General features: G+C 24.2%; 4 protein-coding genes across 4 annotated transcripts; 1 reads left to right on the forward strand and 3 right to left on the reverse strand. All coding sequences in view use genetic code 6, as the record gives it.

Moving 5' to 3' along the window:
* Window positions 1-272: 272 nt before the first annotated feature.
* TTHERM_00268300 (hypothetical protein) lies at window positions 273-1150 on the reverse strand (the record flags this gene model as incomplete). Its single annotated transcript, XM_001015964.2, has 2 exons — window positions 273-535; window positions 925-1150. 2 exons carry the CDS (start codon window positions 1148-1150, stop codon window positions 273-275), a joined length of 489 nt encoding a protein of 162 aa, XP_001015964.2.
* Window positions 1151-2431: 1281 nt separating this feature from the next.
* On the forward strand, window positions 2432-4093 carry TTHERM_00268310 (kinase domain protein; the record flags this gene model as incomplete). Its single annotated transcript, XM_001015965.3, has 2 exons — window positions 2432-2855; window positions 3576-4093. 2 exons carry the CDS (start codon window positions 2432-2434, stop codon window positions 4091-4093), a joined length of 942 nt encoding a protein of 313 aa, XP_001015965.1.
* Window positions 4094-7128: 3035 nt separating this feature from the next.
* Window positions 7129-13723, reverse strand: TTHERM_000268319 (AAA family ATPase; the record flags this gene model as incomplete). The annotated part of the gene is made up of 12 exons (XM_012797614.1): window positions 7129-7254; window positions 7446-7583; window positions 8782-9282; window positions 9742-10026; window positions 11234-11416; window positions 11527-11629; window positions 11763-12068; window positions 12347-12728; window positions 12867-13158; window positions 13253-13432; window positions 13555-13651; window positions 13713-13723. The coding sequence occupies 12 exons, from the start codon at window positions 13721-13723 to the stop codon at window positions 7129-7131; spliced, it is 2604 nt and encodes an 867-aa protein (XP_012653068.1).
* A 772-nt stretch (window positions 13724-14495) lies between these two features.
* Window positions 14496-20496, reverse strand: TTHERM_00268320 (tetratricopeptide repeat protein; the record flags this gene model as incomplete). The annotated part of the gene is made up of 2 exons (XM_001015966.2): window positions 14496-19521; window positions 19709-20496. 2 exons carry the CDS (start codon window positions 20494-20496, stop codon window positions 14496-14498), a joined length of 5814 nt encoding a protein of 1937 aa, XP_001015966.2.
* Between the last annotated feature and the right edge of the window lie 7 nt (window positions 20497-20503).

The following is a 20503-nucleotide window of genomic DNA, read 5'->3' on the forward strand; positions in this document are numbered from 1 at the left end:
CAATGCAATTTTTTTCATGTTAAGTATAGATAGTTAATATCTATATATATATATATATCTAACTAACTAACTACTCTATACCTTTAGTTATTAAATTTGTAAATTTAGTCGAATAGTGTTTATCCCCGCTAGAACACATAAACACACGCACATAAACACATTTATATACTCATTAAATTATATTCTAACTAATTTACATAATTTTTATTCTACTTTATTTACTTTTTTTAAATAAATAAAACTTGATTATATTATAACACTTTTTTAAATGTTCATATTGATTTTTATACTTTTTCCTAACGAATTTAAATCTCTGAGATTTAAATAAATGGTTTTCTATATTTAAAAAATTGCTTGTCTTTCTTAAATTTAACTTAATCTGAAAAGATATGAAATAAGATAGGATTTATTCTGTATCTTGTTAATATTTTACCTTTAATTATTTCTTTTATATCTTTAGTATTTCTTGTTTTTATTAAGTAATAAAAATGTAATGAAGCATGAAAATATAAATTAAGTTAGTGTCCTCTCCTATCTATTTTTAATTGAAATATCTGTTATTTTACAAATTTATAGATTTCTTTCAATAAACCGATTTAATTTTTTGAATTTTGCATAAGATAATTATAAGTTATTGGGTAACTTAAAATAATGAAAGGAGAATTTATAAGAAAATCTGTAGTAGTAAAGAAATAATTTAAATAATCGAAGATTATAAACAACAACTTTGCAATTTTAATTTAAATTAATTAAAAAAACGTCTTGGTATGTCATAGTGCTTAATGTTAAATAGAAAATTTAAAAATTTAGGAGAATATAAAAAAAATTATAATTTTCTTCTTAAATATTAAATATAAAAAGTTCAATTCTTCTTCAATCTGAAAAGAGAAAAATCAAAATAATAAATCTATTAAAGATTGATACAATTTATTCCTTTTTGACCTTGAAGTTTCTTTTATTTTTCTTCTAATTGTTAATTTATCTCAAAGTTGAAGAGTTATTGAAAAAGTTTGTATCTCATATTTTTATTATTGTTGACGAGATGACTGATCTACCGAAAGTAGCCAGCCTATAATTGAACTAACTAATCTAAAAAATTGATCTAAGATCCAAGTGGCAAAATGGCAATTTTAAAAGCAAACTTTTTCATTCTTTCGGCTTATAAGGTATCTAAAAGGTAGAATCTATTTTATCAATTATTTTTAAGACTTTTAAAACTTTTAATTATCAGAATGTAAAAAATTATAGTTTAGCAAATCTTTTTTTCTATTTGATAAACAATGAAATATGCATATGCATAAATATATGTATCATGGATTAATGTGTTTTTGATATCGCTTTATTTTCTTTATTCTTCATATATTGAAACCATAAAAATAGATTTATCAATTACTACTCTTTTCTTTTTAAAAATCAGACAGTGTATTTTTCAAATTATTTATATGATTTTCTTTGCATTTTTCTAACTAATACATAAGATTTTCTGAGACTTTGCTGCATTTCGATTGCTTAATGGTATCTAAGACATATTTATATTTTACGACTAATAATCTTTTAGAATATTTACATATGGGTACGTTTGTATTATAATTCAATTTAAAGTTTTATGCATGTGATATTTTAAATCGCTTATTTGTCTATTAAGATGAATGAAGAGGAACTAACTCTCTTTTGTTAATATATAGAATAAAATCTTTTTGTCATTAATTTTTTGATAAATCCATATATTTTAAAGAGTTAGCAATCGAAGTTTTTTATATTAATTGTTTTAGGCATTCTCTATTGTAAATTAATTAGATAAATAAATAATCAAAGCAAAAATCAGAATTCCATTTGCGCAGCAAAGGACTGAATCATAGAAGTCTTCTTTCTATTTTTATAATGATGAAAAATTATTTGAAAAGTGAGTTAGTAAATTAGGGGTGGGGTAACAAAAATATACCGATGAATTTTTCTATTCAATCTTTTTTTTTTTCTTGGCTAATTAATTTTTTTGAAAGTAATCAATGTTAATAAATAGCGAAATATAAAGGAATTTAGATTGCTTTTTTTTTTATTGAATTGATAATTAAAAAAAGAATCAAGAAAAAGAAAAGAAGAAGAACAAACAAACAAACAATTAATTAAATTTTTTAGAGAAAATTTTAGATTAATTTTTAAGATTTTACTTAACAAATCTTATTTATTATTAATTTGATTGATTTTGACGGGTAGCTAGCTTATATTGAAGTGTGTGTATTAATCTTTCTTTAAATCAATCGAATATCTAAGCTAAAAATTATAATAATATCTTTTAACAAAACAAAAATTACAAATCAATAATTATCTGTAATTAATATCCAAAAAAAAGAAGCAGCTCCACAAAGTGCGCTTTACTAAAAACATCATATAAAATATATTTACTTCTACTCCTCTAAATATAATCCAAAAAATGATTTATCAAGCTGAACATATTGATTAAACTCACTCCTCTACTGTTATGAGAATCTAAACTGAAGAAAATATTGAATACGCTTTAAAAATTCAAACCTCTTCCCATTAACTTGCTAAAGAATAAGATTTAAAAAGAGAATACACTATATTAAAGAATCTCTAACATGAAAATATAATCTCTGTTGGTGAATATTTTGAAGATTTGGCACTTGACAACTTCAAAGACCACAGCGAAGTTCGTGGATTCACCATGGAATTAGCTTAATGCGATTTACTTACCTACTTGAAGAGCAATCACCCCAACCCTCTTCATCCCGTAAAGGCTAGATAAATTTTCTCTGGTATTGCCAAGGCTGTTCAATACCTCCACAGCAAAAACTTTGCCCACAATGATATTAAGCTCGAAAATGTCCTCATTTTTGGTAAATAAACATTAAAATTTCATTTTTACTTTGCAATTTTGTGATATTTAATTTGCTTATGTGAATGAATGAATGAATAAATAATCTGCATGAATTGTTAACTGTTTTGAAACAATGTAATTTATAAATACAAAACTTAAAAATAAATAAATAGAAAATAATTAACAACTTTTTAATTAAATTAATGAACAGAAGAAAAATTAAAAAATACTAACAAATAAATATATACGTTCGTTCCAAAACAACCAAAACAAGAAATTCAAAATATTCAGCTGGATTTAATTAATTAATTTATAAATTAATTATTTATTTCTAACATAAATTTTGGAGAAGTTAATAAATTAGCATAATTTGAGTTTTTTTCTCAATGTTAAATTATCGAGCGATAGATAGAGAGAGAGAGAATTCAAATAATTTAATTCAAAAAATATAGTCTTAGTAGTAGTAGTCTTTGTAGACTAAATTAATTAATTGGTTATATATAATACTGATTTCTTACTACAATATTTAAACTATTAAGATTTTGAATTTCTACTTCCCACTCTATTCCTTTTTTCCACTTTAAAATATAAAGTTTTACAGACATACAAAAAAACTATTTTTTATAACCAAATCTATCATTCACTCTAGCAAACTATCTATTTACAAAATGCATCATCTTATCTTACAAATTTCATTTTTGTATATTAACCATTCTAATCTTAATTTCTTTAAATATAGAAAACGGAGAAGCTAAACTTAGTGATTTTGGATTCGCTTGCAACACCAGTTCTCCTTTCTAAGCTGAATAATGGAGATATAGAGCCCCCTCTTTCTTGGCTCCTGAAATGATCAAGTATTTATCAAAGAAACCTTCTGCTGCCTCAAAGGACTCAAATAACTAATCTACATTCGACCTCACTAAAACTGACTCTTTCGCTTTCGGAGTGTGCATGTTTGAAAGTCTCTTCTTCGTCTTACCCTTCCACAGTGAAAGAGCTTTTGAAAATGATACCTACTACTCATACATTGTTTTAAAGAACTACGAAGGTTTCTGGGAGATCCCTTTCATCAAACGTTTAACCAACATCTACTAACGTTTCTTTGACTCCTCTGAAGTCAGATTCGCCCAACTCAAGGACTTACTCAACAAGCTACTTACAAGAAACCCTAGTGAAAGACTTTCTTTCAATGAAATTCTTACTCACCCTTGGTTTCAATAAATGATGGATCTTTCTGATGATGAATCCTCTTGTTGAGTAGACTAATTGAGTGTTTATTAAAACGTCTTACATTGATTATTAAACCACCTGTATATACAATACATCCGAATCATCTAATTATATATCATTATCAAAACACTAGAATGATAGTGCATAAATTAATCAACTAGTTCAAATTAAATTTGAGCGCAAAATAGTTAGCTTATTAACACTTCATAAAATTCTAGCTTTTTATATAAAATAACAATAATAACATCAACAAACTATACATAAATTAATAAATTATTCGCTAATCTCAAAAACACACACACATAACAATATAACATTACACAACATTACTCTCTTCTTGATTCTTATTCTTTCTACACATACCCATAAAAATTATCTAATAGCAATAATAATACTAAAATCATCCATTTCTTGTAAATATGAATGAATCTACCTTTAAAGTCATGTCTCTCACTCACTCACTCAATCAATAATTTCTGTAATTAATTCGTTCTAGATTTAAAATAGGAATTATGTTACTTATTTTGGCTTTCTATCAATTTATCAATCTAACAAACAAAAAATAAATAAAAAATCAATCAATCAATCAAGTCTCACTTCTTACCTAAATCTTAAATGATAACAGATAGCTTAATCAATTTCTATATATTTTTGTATTAATCAGCTTAAAAAGAAAATGAATGATACAAACTATAAAGGCATCTCAGAAATACTGATAGCAAATAATTAGTGCATTTTCAATTTAAGACCAACTAACTTCTGTTAAGCAAGAAAAAAACTAAATTAATGTGATTATACAGAATTGTTTAGAAATAATGTTTATATTTAATTAGAATTTTACTCAACAAAAAATTAAAAACCCCTTATAATTAATTAAGAAGAATATTAATAAATATATTGTATAATTTTATTTTTCTATATAATCTTTAATAATTTATCCTCTTTACTTTGAAAAATACAGAAAATCATAATTTGATTCATTCTAATGTAAATATTGGATTTTTTTTAAAAAATACATAATTTACTTTAAAATTTCTAATTTATCTTAATCTCCTACTCATTCGTACTAACAACCAAAGTACTTAGCAAATTTTAGAAAAGAGAATCTACCTCTAAGAATATTTTATAAGATGAAAAGGGGAAATATGACTGAAAAACTATTAAAATTTTATAGTGAATAACTTTATTTTATTGGCGCTGCATATATAATAATTACAGTCTTATACACTATTAGAATAAATATAGTAAATTATTCTATTAAAACTAATAATATATAAAATAAGGGATAATTATTGATATTTTAAACTAGCTCATTTTTAATATTTGCTTCTAAGCACTAATTACGTCATAAGATTAATTCTTGATAACGTATTACCGCAATTAAGTCACTTTATAAATATCAAATCTGTGATCTCATTCATTTATAATTCAACAAAAGTCACTAACCATTTCCTAAAGCATAGGCACCAAATCTATACCAAACAAAAAAAGTAAATACGTTTTTCAATTTTAAATTATTGGTTGATCTAAAGTAAGATACTTCTATCTAATTAGATCTATTGAATCATCCTAAAACAAACACCCACGTTAATAAATATAGTAATTAGAATTTTCTAATTCCTAATAACTCCAAATTATTATCATTATTTTGAAGCCATTTAATTTAACGAAATTTATTTCTTGATTGAAATCATCATCTAAAGTAAGTATGAAATAATATAGTATTTATATGATGCTTGGCAAATATGAATTAATCTGCCATTTATTTCAATCAATTAATCTCAAATATTTATTAAAAACTAATAATAATGCATTTAAATCTCATAAAAATAAATTTATAACGTGTAGAAATAGAAACATATTTTTAGAATTACTCATATTCTGATGAAGCTGATTATTTTGTTTTTTAAATATTAGCTAGCTTAACTTAAACTAGTCAGATTTTTATATCTATCTTAGAATTCATGAATAAAAGCATAAAAGTTTTGAAGTATATTAAAAATTAAAAGGTCAGATTTATTAATATTTATTATAAGTTATCATCCATCACTCTTCTGCTTTTAAGCTTAATTACTTATTTGTTTGGAGTAACAAATGTTGAATTGATTGCAAAATGTATTTTATAAATATAGAAATAATATAATATAGTTAATAGAATAATTCTAATTCTTTGTAAAATAGAAGTAATAACTTCCTTGCAACTTTCTTGTGTAGATAAAAGATATTGAAAATAATTATTGTTTTTAAATGTATGATTTTAATCAAAGGATTTGGAAATTAACCAATACTATTTTAAAAATATCTTATTTATTAATACATACTAATTTTGATTATAAATTTCGTAAGAGTCAAACGTGCTTTCTCAAACAAGAAGAATAGATAAAATTTTGATATATTTTTTTTAATGTGATTAAAAAAATAATATTGATAAATTAAGTTTTTCTCAATTTGTTTTTAGTCAAAAACTTACTTCGTTTCTTTTTAAATCCTAACAAAATACATAAATAAGCAATTACAATTACAAAGAAACGGATTACTCTTTTATTAATCACCTAATTGAAAATGTGCAAAGTATGTATTTTTTTTACATTCATTTTAAGATAAAATGCTTATTAATTTTTAAATGCATAAATGTATTGTTCATTCTGTAATTATAGTCTTCAATTTATTAAAATAGTAAAAAAAAAAATTTTTTTGTTTTAGAGTGGGGGGGCTTGATTGAGTATTTGAAAAGTTAGAAACGGTGAAATTTAATGTGTAAAAAAAAGTAAATATCTAATGCAAATTTTAGATGTAAAACAAAAAAATAAATGAGTTATTCTTCACAAATTTTTATGGTATATATTTTAATTTTTTTAATTTGATTAAGATTTATTTAGTTAGTTAGAATCGCAAACTAATTTTTATTCATATTTTTGTATATCTGATTCTTTATGTTTAATTTCTGATGATTGTTCTTTTATAATGCATCCTTAATCTAATTAAATGACACTTGTTTCTGATATTTTGTAATTAATTGTATAGTGTTGTATTACAAAAAGTTGCACTCAACATCTCCTAGGTCATTTCTTCTTTTTCTTAGCTTTACCACCTTTTTTCCCTTTCTTTCCTTTTTTATCATCATCGCCATCGGGATTTAGCTTCTTCTTTCTGCGTGCTTTGACTCCAGAAATTTCATCCCAAAATTCCTTTTATAATTATTTATTTATTAATAAATAGATGAGACAGGCGCAAAGATATATTTTTATTGATTGGATGTAATTGTTTTATGTAAATTTTGTTTGATATTAATCAATTGATAATATAAATGTGTGTAAGCCAAAAAAAATATTAAATAACACTAAAAAAATAAAGATTTAAATATAGTAAGATAAATTACTCTAAATTTAATATATTCCTGAAGATATGTATTAGGTTGATTAGAGAGAGGGACGATAAACTCATTTATAGTCATAGGCCTTTCCTTCAATTGTAGAAGTCTGCGCTCAGTCAAAACCTTTTAGAATGCCTCGAAATACTTTTGTTATAGATTGTAAAATTAATTATATTAATGGGGTGAGGAAAATCAAAAAATAGATAAAAAATAAATGTAAATTTCCTAATCTTTTTACGAGATCTTAATAAAAGATTATCCATTCAAATTTGATAAAGCTTATATTTTTATTTTTGTCCCCAAAAAAATTTCCATTTCATAAATTGTGATAACATAAAAAACTATTTTAAAATTTTGTCTTCTAGCAAAGCTTAAAAATTGTGCTTTATTTGATTATGTAGACGTGCTTATAATTAGACAAGATAGGTTATATTTTTGTTAAGCTGCTTTTAATAATAATATTTAGATGGTAATATGATATTTTTAATTTAAAATTTGTATTTATTTCTCTGCAAAAAGTTAAAAAATTAGCAAATTAATTTCGTATCATTTATTGATTGTTATTTACATCATTTATTTATTTATCATTCATTCATTCTTTGTTATCATAAATACAAAAATTTAATTTACTATTTAATAAACGCTGATAATCTCTTTTCAAACAAAAATAAAAAAAAAAGAGCACATTAGCCTAATAATGCATCTTAAAACCATCTTCTTTCACAGATAGCCAACCAAATTTATTAATCAATTAATCAATCAATAATTTATAATTTATTAATCTTGAAATGCTCATATTGTTAGTGTGAATAATGTATGTCAAATTGCGCTTTACAATTTATTAAATTCTTTCTCCCCAACAAAAAAAATATTGTATGTGAGTCAATATATAAAATAGAACTTTTAATCAAAGTATTTATTTAGATAAATTATTTCTATTTCTTCTTTTATACTTTCTTTATCTTTTTTTCTTCTTCCGCTATTAAAGCATTTGAATTAAATTTAAATAGGTTTTGATGTAAAGCAAAAGAAAGTGAGTTTTTTGAAAAAAGAAATTAGTTGATAAATTAATAGAAGTTAAATTTCAAATATTTAGAAAGTATTTATTTTTCTTTTTTTGAGTGTTTTATTAACCTTTTTTATTATTTTCAGTAAAACTAAATTTTATTTGATAGTTTTTTATGAGCTTCTTTAAAGTAAAAATGGTTGGGATCTATACAATATTTGTGAATATGGGACAATACCAATAATTAGCTTATTTCTCTTTAAATAATGTGTGATTCATATTAAAGTGAAGATGATACATTTATTTTAAAAATATTAACATAATTTTTGTAATTACATTTCCTGGAGTGTACCCCTCTGTAACATGAGCCAGTGTAGAGGTAGGGAAATTATGATCAAACTAGAAACCAAATTTTCTTAAGAAAAACTCAACTAAGTTCTTTCTATTTCCATACGATGGATATGGGAAGTAAACCCTCTTCTCTGTAAATTTCTTTAGCATTTTTTTTGAGCAGCCCCAAGGCTGAGTAGTGTGTGTAATGACCGCAACTCTATCTTCCTTCTTTAAGTATTTAGCCTTCTTGAATTTCATTAGTGGTTTCTTTACCTTGGCCATCGATACTGTTGGGGCTGCTAGAGGGTCAGAGGTAGCACCACTTTTTTTCTTCTTTTTCTTCTTTTTAGCCTTGAAGATTTTCTCTACCTCATCTATATAGATAATAGCTGGTTGATATTTCTTAGCAACAGTAAATGACATATACAAAATTCTTGCTATACCCTCTTTATCGTGGTAGGCAACATCAAGTTTCTCCCAAGCACTAGGAGACAAGTCTATAACCTATATTTTAAAATTAAAATTTGAGCCATTATTCCTACTATAAAGTGAAACATTGTGTATATGAATTAATCAATATAATTAAAAATGGATTTGTACAACATTTGATCGCTCTTTGTTTATTGAAAAAAAGGTAGTTATAATGTATGTGTTTAATTGATCAGATAGTGCAAAAAAAATATTCTCAAATAGTTCTTCACAAATTCTGTTAATATTCTTGAATTTTAATCATTAAATTCAAAATAATATGTGTCTGTAACATAAAAATGTCTATACACTTTAAAGTCTTTAAAAATTCTTTTGATAATATAGTTTTGCAAGGACCAAAGCTATCCGTAAAGATAAAATAGATTTCATAATTTAGTGAAATTCGAGTTCATAAAAGTAGTAAAATTAAGTTTTGGTTTTTGTTTTGCTTTCGAATTACTTCAAGAGTTAGTATGTAATTAAAGAATTTTTTACCATTGAATCTGTCTCATATTAAAGTGCTCTTACTGCTAATGTTTTTCCAGAGCCGTGAGGACCAAAGAAGTGGAAAAAATTCATTCTTTCCAAATTTTCTTTGATGTAAGGAGTACCCAATGGAATAGCGAGATTCTCAACCAAATAGTTTCTGATATCAAACATACTAGGATCAGGCTATAATTCTTGCTTAGCCTCTTAAGTAATTCTAAGATAATTTGGAGATCCAATCAAATCATCCATCTTAGCTTTTTCAAGATACTTAACCATGCCGCAATCTATCAGCTATTATTTATAAAAGAAGCATTTTAACAAATAATTTTTGTGCGCATTATATAATTTTGAAAAAAAAGCGAAAGAAGAAAATATATAATTTGCTGTTGATCATAAAAAACTGACAAAAATATATGTGGTGCGAATTAATATACTTCCATTCAAATTCAAAAAAAAAATAAAAAATCAGTGGGTGTAATTACATGCTTTATTTACTTACATAAAATTTAAAAAATAATAAGAAATGTAAAGAAAATGGATTGCTCTCCATTTTCTTCCAAATAGAAACAAATAATTTAAAAAAATTTAAAATTGGAGCTGCCAATAATCCAGTGCATGAATCTGAATAATAGCAAATTAATTGAAGGTCCAGTAAACTGAAACTTAAATAGAATTTTTTAAACTTCTTACAATTTCAAAGTCAAGTGCATAAAAAAAGAGAGAATAATTAAAAATAATCTTACCACAGTATCAATAAAATTAAATAAAGCCATAATAGCTATGTCATATTTATTTTTTAAATTATATTCTTAAAAAATATTTATTGAATTTCATGAAATTTTCTGTTTTTGCTTTGCGGAAGAGATTGAGTTTCAAAAATTTTAAGTTAGAAATTCGTTGAAAATTTAGATGCTGTTTTAAATTTTCAAATTTTCAAATGTGAATGAACAATTTATGTTGACAAAGTGGGGATTAAAGTTATTACAAATAATATTAAAAAGCAAAAAACAATTAATTGGAGTTATGAAAGTATTGATGGGGTAGTATACATAAGCTAATCGATTAAATAAATAAATAGCAAATTTTCATTTTGATTGGCCTATTTTTGGTGAGATATTTCAAAAAAATTAGTTTATAAATTATAAATAATTTCAAAATTATTGAAAACACGGCTTATTAGTTTTTAATATGCTCTCTTTTATGTATCTATTTTATGCTTTGATCTACTTATTATTTCAAACTCTAGCTCAAAAATTTTTTATAAAAATAAGTTTCATTTCCTGGATTTGTGCTAGATAAAATTTAAATTTCTGCATGAAATATGTTTACGATAATTATTTAAATAGTTTGGTAAATTTAAATATAAAATTTCTATTTCTAGAAATTTTTTTACATTTTTTGAATGAAAGAAGGTATCTTCCAAAATAATATTAGAAATAATAAGTTAGTTTTATATAATATAAGCAAATTATGAAAAATTTAAAAAATATATTCTTACTTCTGCCAGCATATCTCTTGGATCTCTGTTTTTGTTTTATTTCATTCCTGGCACCTTTTTGGCTTTTTTTTTCTTCTTCTTCTTTTTCTTCTTCTTTTTGGATTTCTTGGGTTTCTTGATTTTATATCTGAGTCTCATGTTGGCCAACTCCATATCTATCATATCATCCACAAGAGTCTTGATCTATTTGCCAAAAAATATGTTAAATAAATTTTGTTTAGTATTTATTTTTTGTGGAATTAAGCTCAAAAATATTTTTTTAAAAATAAAATAGCAATCAAAAGTATTTATACATTTTCTTCTACTTCAGGTAATACTGCATCTTTTATCATTTCTTCATCAAATTCAGTAACTTTATCTTTTTGATTGACCCAAGATTAAGTATGCTTTTCTATTCTATTTACATAAATTAAAAATCAGTTCAGCAAATTAATAAATAATTAAATTGTAAGAAGCTAAATCATTCATACATACATATAATAATAGATACATATTATTTATTTATTTAAAATATTTTTTTAAATAATACTTTTCCTATATTTTGAGAACGGCTTCAGAAGGACCTTTGCAAGCTCTTTCTTTTAAAAATTCTTCTCTTTCTGAGAGTTTTTTCTTTTTACCCTTTTTGCCTGCTTTCTTAGCTTCTTTCTTTTTCTTTTTCTCCTTCTTTTTCTATTCATCAAGCATTCTTTACAATTCTTCTTCTTCAGGGGTAGGAGGTAAAGCAACTTTATCTTTATCATAAAATTCTTTTGCCTTTTTAGGGAGACCTTTGAATTCCCTTTTATTAAGGAAATCATGAATCCACTCCCTTCTTTCTTGGAGCATTTTATCTCTATTATAATAATAAAAATAGAAAATTAAGTTGAATATATTTTCTATCTATTATTTGTGTATCTTTCAAGAATTGAATTTAGAAATTAATCATCGAATATATTAATCAAAGTATCTATAGCTGGGAAATTATAATAAACACACACAATCATTTATTGAATCATTATAATTTATTTAAAATTTAAAAAAACCAGTTAGACATATTTCATTTTTAAAATCTACCCTACCCTGACGACTAACTAAAACAAATAAATATATATTTAAATATTATAAAAATACCTTATTTCATCACCCCAGAATTCTAAGTAATCAGCTTTTATGTCTTCAATTGCTTATTTATAACTTTTATTTGCTTCGATTTATTTCTTTTTGACTTCTTCTCTATTTATTCTCTACTTGTACTCATCTGAATTAGGATCATTGGGGTCAGTAGGTTTTTTGATTATTCCTAAAAACTCTAATTCCTATTATCTCATGAAGTAAACCTTTTCTCTTGATTTAAATCCTTTATAGTATTTTTAAACTACTAAAACAGCAGCTTCTCTTTCAGTCTCCTCTCCAATATCATGTCCTTATCTCAGTTTGTTATTTTTTTCAATTCTTTAGTGGTCTTACTTTCTTAGAGTTTTAGCAATTAATGCTCTTTCAATACCCTAACGACCTATATATTAAAAATTTAAATTTAAATAATTTGTTGTTTTTTCTTGGGATAACACTACAAATATCTTTAAATAATAGTAATTAACTCTTTTATTTAAAGTTAATAAACTTTTAGTTTATAATTATAATTGTATTTTACCTCTTTCATTTTTTTATATACAACAAATAGCATGTTCAATTTTATTGTCAAAAAATGTTGCTCTTTCTACAAAAATTTCTTCTTCTGGAGCAGTTGTTTCGTGGAAATTCATCATTAATTTTTTAATCATCTAGTTTCTTTTATCTCTATCTTCTTAGTTATCCTCAACCAAATATTTAGGAACAGGAATTTTAAGCGCTTCAGGTGTCATCTTTAAATCTTTTAGTGTATCATCTAGATTTGGATATTCACTACGCACGCTATTAGTGGTCGTATTATAGTATATTAAATCCTTTAAAGATAAAAGTAATAGCTTAGATTTAAATACATCAAAACTAAAAAATCTGATTGATTTTTTTTGTTTAATCATCAAAATATCATTTTACCTTTTTGACTTATATCATTCTTAATGTTGTATTATCTAAGAGCTCCTTGAGAAGCACTCTTTTTTGAGGGTTAATCATTTAATCATAACTATCTTCTAATCTCTTATAGCATTCTATATATCGAATGTATAAATGAGCATAGTAATTAAACCACTCTACATCACTTCTCTTATATTTTATCTTTTTATTTTAAAATTTATTTTTGTTTACCATCAATCAACTAATCTATCATTTTCAAAAATATGTCATCGCTTGTTGGATAAAATTCCCTCTCAAAATATAAAAAATTCCAAATATTTTACTCCCTTCGTTTCTAGATTCTCATCTAGAGGGTGCATTTCCATGTTAAGTTGAAGGGTGAGCTCTTTGATAGCCTGCTTCCATTGCAAATTATAAAAACTATTTTTAATTACATTAATAATTAAAGCTTTTATTTCAAACGATTGCCTATTATAATTACTTCGTAGACATGGAAGTTTTTTGGTATCAGCTACGCTCCTTTATTTAAATGTTTTATCCTACTATTATTTAACTTGATATACCTACTTTTATCAGCCTTTTATGTTTTCTTGTAAATTAAGTGTAGCTAAAGGCCAGAAAAAGATATTACTTTTTTTATTACCTTTGCCTTATCAAATTAAGAAAAGTTTTATTGATTAATGCTTGATAATTTTATTAAAGACTCTTAATTTTATTTAATAATCTGAAGCTTGTTATAACTTCTTGGCCATATATTTGTTTTAAATATATAAATTGAGGGAATTTTAAAAATTCAAAACTTATTCATAACATTTTTCCCAAATATTCCTTAAACAAATAATTTATTCAAATATTTTTGTGGTTTAAAAAGCACAAAAATAGCAATTAATAAAAATAAAACAGCTTATTATTTAACTTTTAATCTATTTTTTTTTGATTAGTATTTTAGAAGTTAGTTTCATATTTTTAAACCCTTGCTTTTAATAATTCATAAAAATATTATTTTCTATAAAATGATAAACTTTTTTGAATTAATAAATTTTATTTAAATAATTAATTTTATTATGAAAAATGCAAAAATAATTTAGAAAATTATAATAAAAAGACTTAGAAAAATGACAAATATTTTTAAAAAGCAATTAATCAAAATTGTTTTTTGCAATATTTCACAAATGTTATTATTTAAAAATAAATTTTTTTTACTGAAATACATTTTTGTATTAAACAATAGAATTTTATTGAATATTTATTTTTTTAATTGATTTCACTCTGATTTTTCACTTTCGTTTGAGTTTTACTCTTCGATCCCTTGATGTGAGATATCAATAAATTTGTTTTATTTTTAAAATGAAACATTATTGCTTAAAGATCTTAGCTTTTTCTATGGACTCTCAAATCCTGGATTGTTAACACTTGAAATAGATAAATCAGCTTTTTTTAGTTCAGGAGATTACATAAAAATGCTTGGTTGCTTTTAATCGCTTTAATCAGTAATAAATGATTATTGATTGGAAAAACTTTTAACAGTGTCATTAAAATGGTTTTCTTTTTCATCTCCTCTTAATGAAAATTAACTTTTAAGCAAGAACATTTTTGATTTTTAACTTATTAGTTTTTAAAAGATTTTACTATTTTATTTTATCAATTTTTTTTCACTAGGCTCTTGTTCATCTCCAAACTCATCTTTTTCCTCAAATTAATGCTTCTTTGGATCAAATTCATCTCTTATTTTAAAATGAAATTATCTGATTATGTACTCATCTTGATGTATTATTCTTATTAATATATCATCATATAAATCTTATGATTAAGGAATTCCTTCTAAAATAAGAGTATTAGAAGAAATAGTCAAATTTAACCAATTTGGAATTTCATTGATTTTTGAAAAGCTATAAGGCACATAATCCATATCTAAATATTTTCTTATTCTCATGCAGTAAGAGCTTGGGATCTTTTTGAATGCTTGCACTTTTAAAATATCTTATCTTTCTAAATGTAAAGATTCTCCTACTGAGGGGTACAGTAAAGGTGGGTCTTCATAGAGAATTCCTAATGCATCAGCAAATAAGACATTTTCTATTAAATAAGGGTTAACTTCACATATAGATATATTGTGAAATTTTTGTCCTAACTAATTATGTAGTTGTATATCTATTAAAATTGAGTTTAGTATGTCTTCTTTCAGCTAAAGTTTGGGAAAAGGAACTAAATTTCCTTTTTAATCTAGTTGTGTTACACAAGGATCTATATCAATAATTGATAGATACCAATCATTCTAATTATTATCAAGTATATTCTAACAGTAATATTTGATATATTAATAAACTTCATTTGATCTATTATCTAGTGATAGGAAGTATCTAGCAGCATTATACTTCAAACAGTTGTATAAACAACTATCTTTATTGAATAATTCTGGCTTAATTGACTCAGCAGTAATTTACTTAGCCAGTAAAGAAAATGAAATATTTTTATTTAGTATTCCATTTATCAAAGCAGTCATTTTAATTTAACCATTTTCTTTTAAAAAATCTTGCTCTAATCTTTAGAAAAATTTATCTTTAAGAGGGCGAGTCTAAAAGATAAGGTTAATAATTTTCTTTTTCATTTAGGCAAGTTACAATATTTTTTATTTTTTATTTTTATCTTGTTTACTTTTGGTTTATATTTATTCATTTTAACCATTATTTTATTAAATATTTATTGGATTTACAGGCACTTATACATTTGTATCTTTATACTGCTAGGTTTAAGCCTCCTTGGAATGTTAATAGCTATCTTCATTATATATCATAGATGGGTTATCGATATCCTTAATAGATATTGGATTAATCTCACTGCTTTTATATTCTATCCTATTGGCATTATTATAGTCAGATAACCCTTGATGTAGATCTTGTATTGGTTTTAATCTTCGAATTTATTAGTTATTTATTTATGTTGCCATTATGTTATTCTTTTCTTACTTAATAGTTGTTTAATCTAGGTCTTAACTAATTTATTTTTCAAAGTTATTTTTTATCAGGTAATTTGGTAAATTGTTATAGTACTTAAAATCTGTTTAATACTGGCTAATAAAATACTTAAACAATAACAGAGCTTTTTGAGCATCTAAAGAAAGGATAGGTATTTTCTTTTAATATAAATATCCCAAACATACTATTTCTTCAGAATAAGTAACTCGTTTCCTAAAAGCTATGTTAAAAAGTAATCCTCTATATTACCAAAATCCTAATGCTCCTAATAAAGGTCCAAATATAGTAATAGTGATATTTAATATATAAATGAATGGAATAGTGTCTACATAAAAACAAAAAATATCACTAGCCTAGCTATATTAATTATCTGCAGTTATATTTACACAAATTTTATCTCTAAAAGAAGTAGTAGGAGGTGTACCAAAAAAACTCATATCATAAACATTTACAGAAGATTAAAGCCAGGAATTATGACTTAGCAAAGATTAAAATTCACCATCATTCACATTATATAAGCTTGAGTATTATATTTGAGGAAATCCATATGGATATTCAAAGGCACTGTCCTTAAAGCTTATTTTAAAGTAAGATGTTATATCAATACTTGAACCTCCATTTAAAGAATTAAATTAGGCCTACAGAGTACTATTTTACTATTAAGTGGGCTTTATTTATTTCTAAACATTTAAAAATGATTAACTACAATCAGAGAATTTTAAATTTATGTTAGAAGGATAGTTCATTTAATCATCAATATAAACCTAAACTTGATAGCTAGTATTAGATAATTACTCTTCTGTCAGTTAACAATAAAATAGTATTTTACCAATCAAAACTAAATTTATACTATCCAGAGTACCTTAGATCACTAATAAATTCTGATTTGAATTAAGAGAAGAAACAACCCCGTTGTAAGGAATATTTACAAATTTTCCTAATTCTGAAGGAATGGAAATTTAAAAAGTTATTTATTACTTTGACTTAGTAGAAAGGTATTGAAAACTATTGTTACCTTAACCGATTTACCCTAATGTAAATTCCAATGAACTGTAAGCATAAATATAAATTGGATTAAAAAATATAGAATTCAAAAAGGTTTTTTGAACTCTTTAGCAAAGAGCTTAATTTTATGAATTTTAAGTGCCAAGAGTGAAATTAAACGAAGTATCTAAAGTAAATTTCGAAGTTATAATGCCGTTCTTATAAATGTATCCTTATTCAACTAAATAATTAAAAATGAATATAGAATCTTACTAAGATGTTGTGTCACTTTAATCATTTATCTTAGTAGATGTTTAGTAATAGAAGCTTTATGGGCTTAGAGGTAATTAAATTTTTATCAGAATAATATTTTAAAATCCTTCAGTTTTATCTTTTCCTAAGGCATTTTTATCGACTTTAATAATTAGTTTGCTTTAATTTTAATCAAATTCCAACCAAGATGGAAGTGGTCCTGCTTTACTAAGCTCTATCGTAAAATAAGTTAATTCTACTATTTATAGTTCTAATATTGGATATATAGGAATTAAACTCAAAGAAATATCTTGCCCAACATACATTTTTAAATCTGCAGTATCAGAGGTATTATTATTCACAATGTATTATATCTAACCACTTCCGTTTGTTAATACCTCGATTAATTCAGAATGTATGAGAATTTAAGTTTTGAGAGGGAGTCCATATACACCTAAGTTGTTATTTATAAAAATGAAATCAAAACTTTCATATGATATCTATTAGTCATTCATTTCTATTTAGTTTTAATTATTTAACAAGCATATTGATTAACTTGACTAACTTTCATATTAAAATGATATTATAAGTTTTATATTAGTTTTGTTAGAAATATCGATAACCGACAGCATTCCTGCTTCTGATTGGCCTACGAAAATATAATTGTCATGTAAAGTGTTATTTTTATAACTTGGGATTGTAACCATGAAATTCGTCCACCCTTTTAGTTTCACTCTAGATGCTATGTGTATTTTAGGTAAATATAATAAATCTACAACAGCAACACCTTGCATACCATCGCTTAAATATGCAAATGTATTCTCATATTTCGAGAGAATTAAACACTCTGCACCCAAAGTCAATAATTTATCTACTTAATTTAGCTAAATTTAATTCGATGCATCAACTGCAAAAACTCCATACCCTCTTATTGTACCAAGTATCCATCTATTATCTTTAGTCATGATTACAGAGGAATATTCTCCATTAGTCGACTAAGGTTCCACCCAATTAGCGATTATTTTCAAATCTTATTTATCACTAGAATCTATTAGAAGAAAACCTTTTGCTTAGGTTAACAATAAGTAGTTACCATCTTAACTTATAAACAAACTTTCACCATATTATGCCTTTTTTCCATTGATAGTTCTTAATGTTTATAAGTATTAAATATTCTCTGGAATAGTAATATCATAAATTCTCATGATTTCATCATTTATCTAAACTGGAACATACATATATACCTTAGAATCCTATACAAAAAATTATAAAGACTCAACTAAATATTAATCAAACTAAAGATTATTTATATTTTCGAGTTAATAACTGTTGTCAATAGAGTTTATTTGATTTATATAAAAGCCTGAAGAATCAAAAGCTCCAAAATAGTATAGTTTATTGTTAATTTCTTTAATATAGCAACGCCATTTATAAAAAGATGATGAAAACTAATATACTTAAATTTAATGCTAATTAAATAAATTAGGAGCTGAGTCGTTAAAATTAGATAACCTCCTTTAGTATACATAAATTGATAAACTATTTGAAAAATATAGCTAACTTTAATCCAAATTAAAACCGATAGACACTGCATGCCCATTACAAGGAATTTGTTAGAAGAGGATTGGGTTTGATCTGTCAGATATATCTAAGATGTACATTCCTTAAGATCGCACTCCTAGCACAAGAAATTGTTCTACTTAGTTTTCCTTTTGAGGAGTTTGCATGGATTTAATAAGCTTTAAAGAATACAAAGAAGGATTGATTGAACTTGAGAACCAATATTTAGACAATTTTATTGAAATTATTTAAAAATGCTAATTATTCTAAACTAATTGTTAATTCACTTATTAGTAAAATGAAGTTAGATTTCCAATAAATAAGCCATTCCAATTATCAGCAACGTAAACAAAATTTTAATCATTAGTAATAACAGCATCTCTAGTTTTAAAAATCACTGCTCCTCTACCTACAATTAAAAGATTTCTATTACTTTTATCTATTTTATAACTCCTGACAATCGTTAATCCTTTCAGATCATCACTTAGGTAAAGCCAATCAATATTCTACTTTGAGTCTCTATATATACAATTTATTTATAATTATTTATACTTTTAAAAATATTTACAAAATAAACTTGTCATAACATATATTTTTATAGCAAAAAACAAAAAATAATTTAGCAATTTTATTAAAAAGATTCTTAAAAGAAATAGCTTTGAAATTCTACTTAGTAGGAATAAGTAACATTTAAATAATTTTTTACGTAAAAATAGAACTTTTATAGATACCATTTGAACCTGTGTTTAATTAACCAACAAGACTGATCTAATTTCTATTACTAATGTCATAAGCAGCGACTGTACCATAAAGTCCTACTGCATATAAAGTACTTTCATCGCTATTAAGTAAAATTTCTAAGACGCTGTTTCCGTTTTTACTATAAAATGCATTACTGAGTTATTGAAGTTAGTTTTTGATTTAATCATAATGAAAGCAATATAATTAAGAATCTATGTTAAAGAATAAATACTATCCATTTTGTGTAACAGCTAATGATTATACTTCTCCAGATGAAGTAAATTATTTCTTTATCATTTAACTATTTAGATCTATAATTATTATTCCTCCCTATCCTCCAGCAACAAACATAAGGTTTGATGATTGAGCGATTTTAATTTGTAGAGGTGATATAGAATTTTAATCAAAATCAAATTAGTTGACCTAAAATGGTGAGTAAATATAATTAATATTATTTAACTAACTGGTTCTTAGTGTCAATAATAAAAGGCATACAATTTTATGAAAGAAAAATTCATTATTTATTAAAATAAAATGGCTAAAGATATTGTACTTTATTGATTTTTTTTACCTCTACATTACTTAGGTTATTAATAATCTATTTTGTATGATTTTATTTTAAATTATATAATCCTTGTTTTAAGAAAAACTAAAAAAATAAATTATGTTAAACAAGTAGGATGAATTTTTAATTAAAAATATGTAATTTATTAATACTAAACCGATTATTAAGTTAAGGATTAACCTTTACATTTAAAAA

Source organism: Tetrahymena thermophila (assembly GCF_000189635.1).
Source record: "Tetrahymena thermophila SB210 genomic scaffold scf_8254649, whole genome shotgun sequence".
Classification (NCBI taxonomy): domain Eukaryota; phylum Ciliophora; class Oligohymenophorea; order Hymenostomatida; family Tetrahymenidae; genus Tetrahymena; species Tetrahymena thermophila.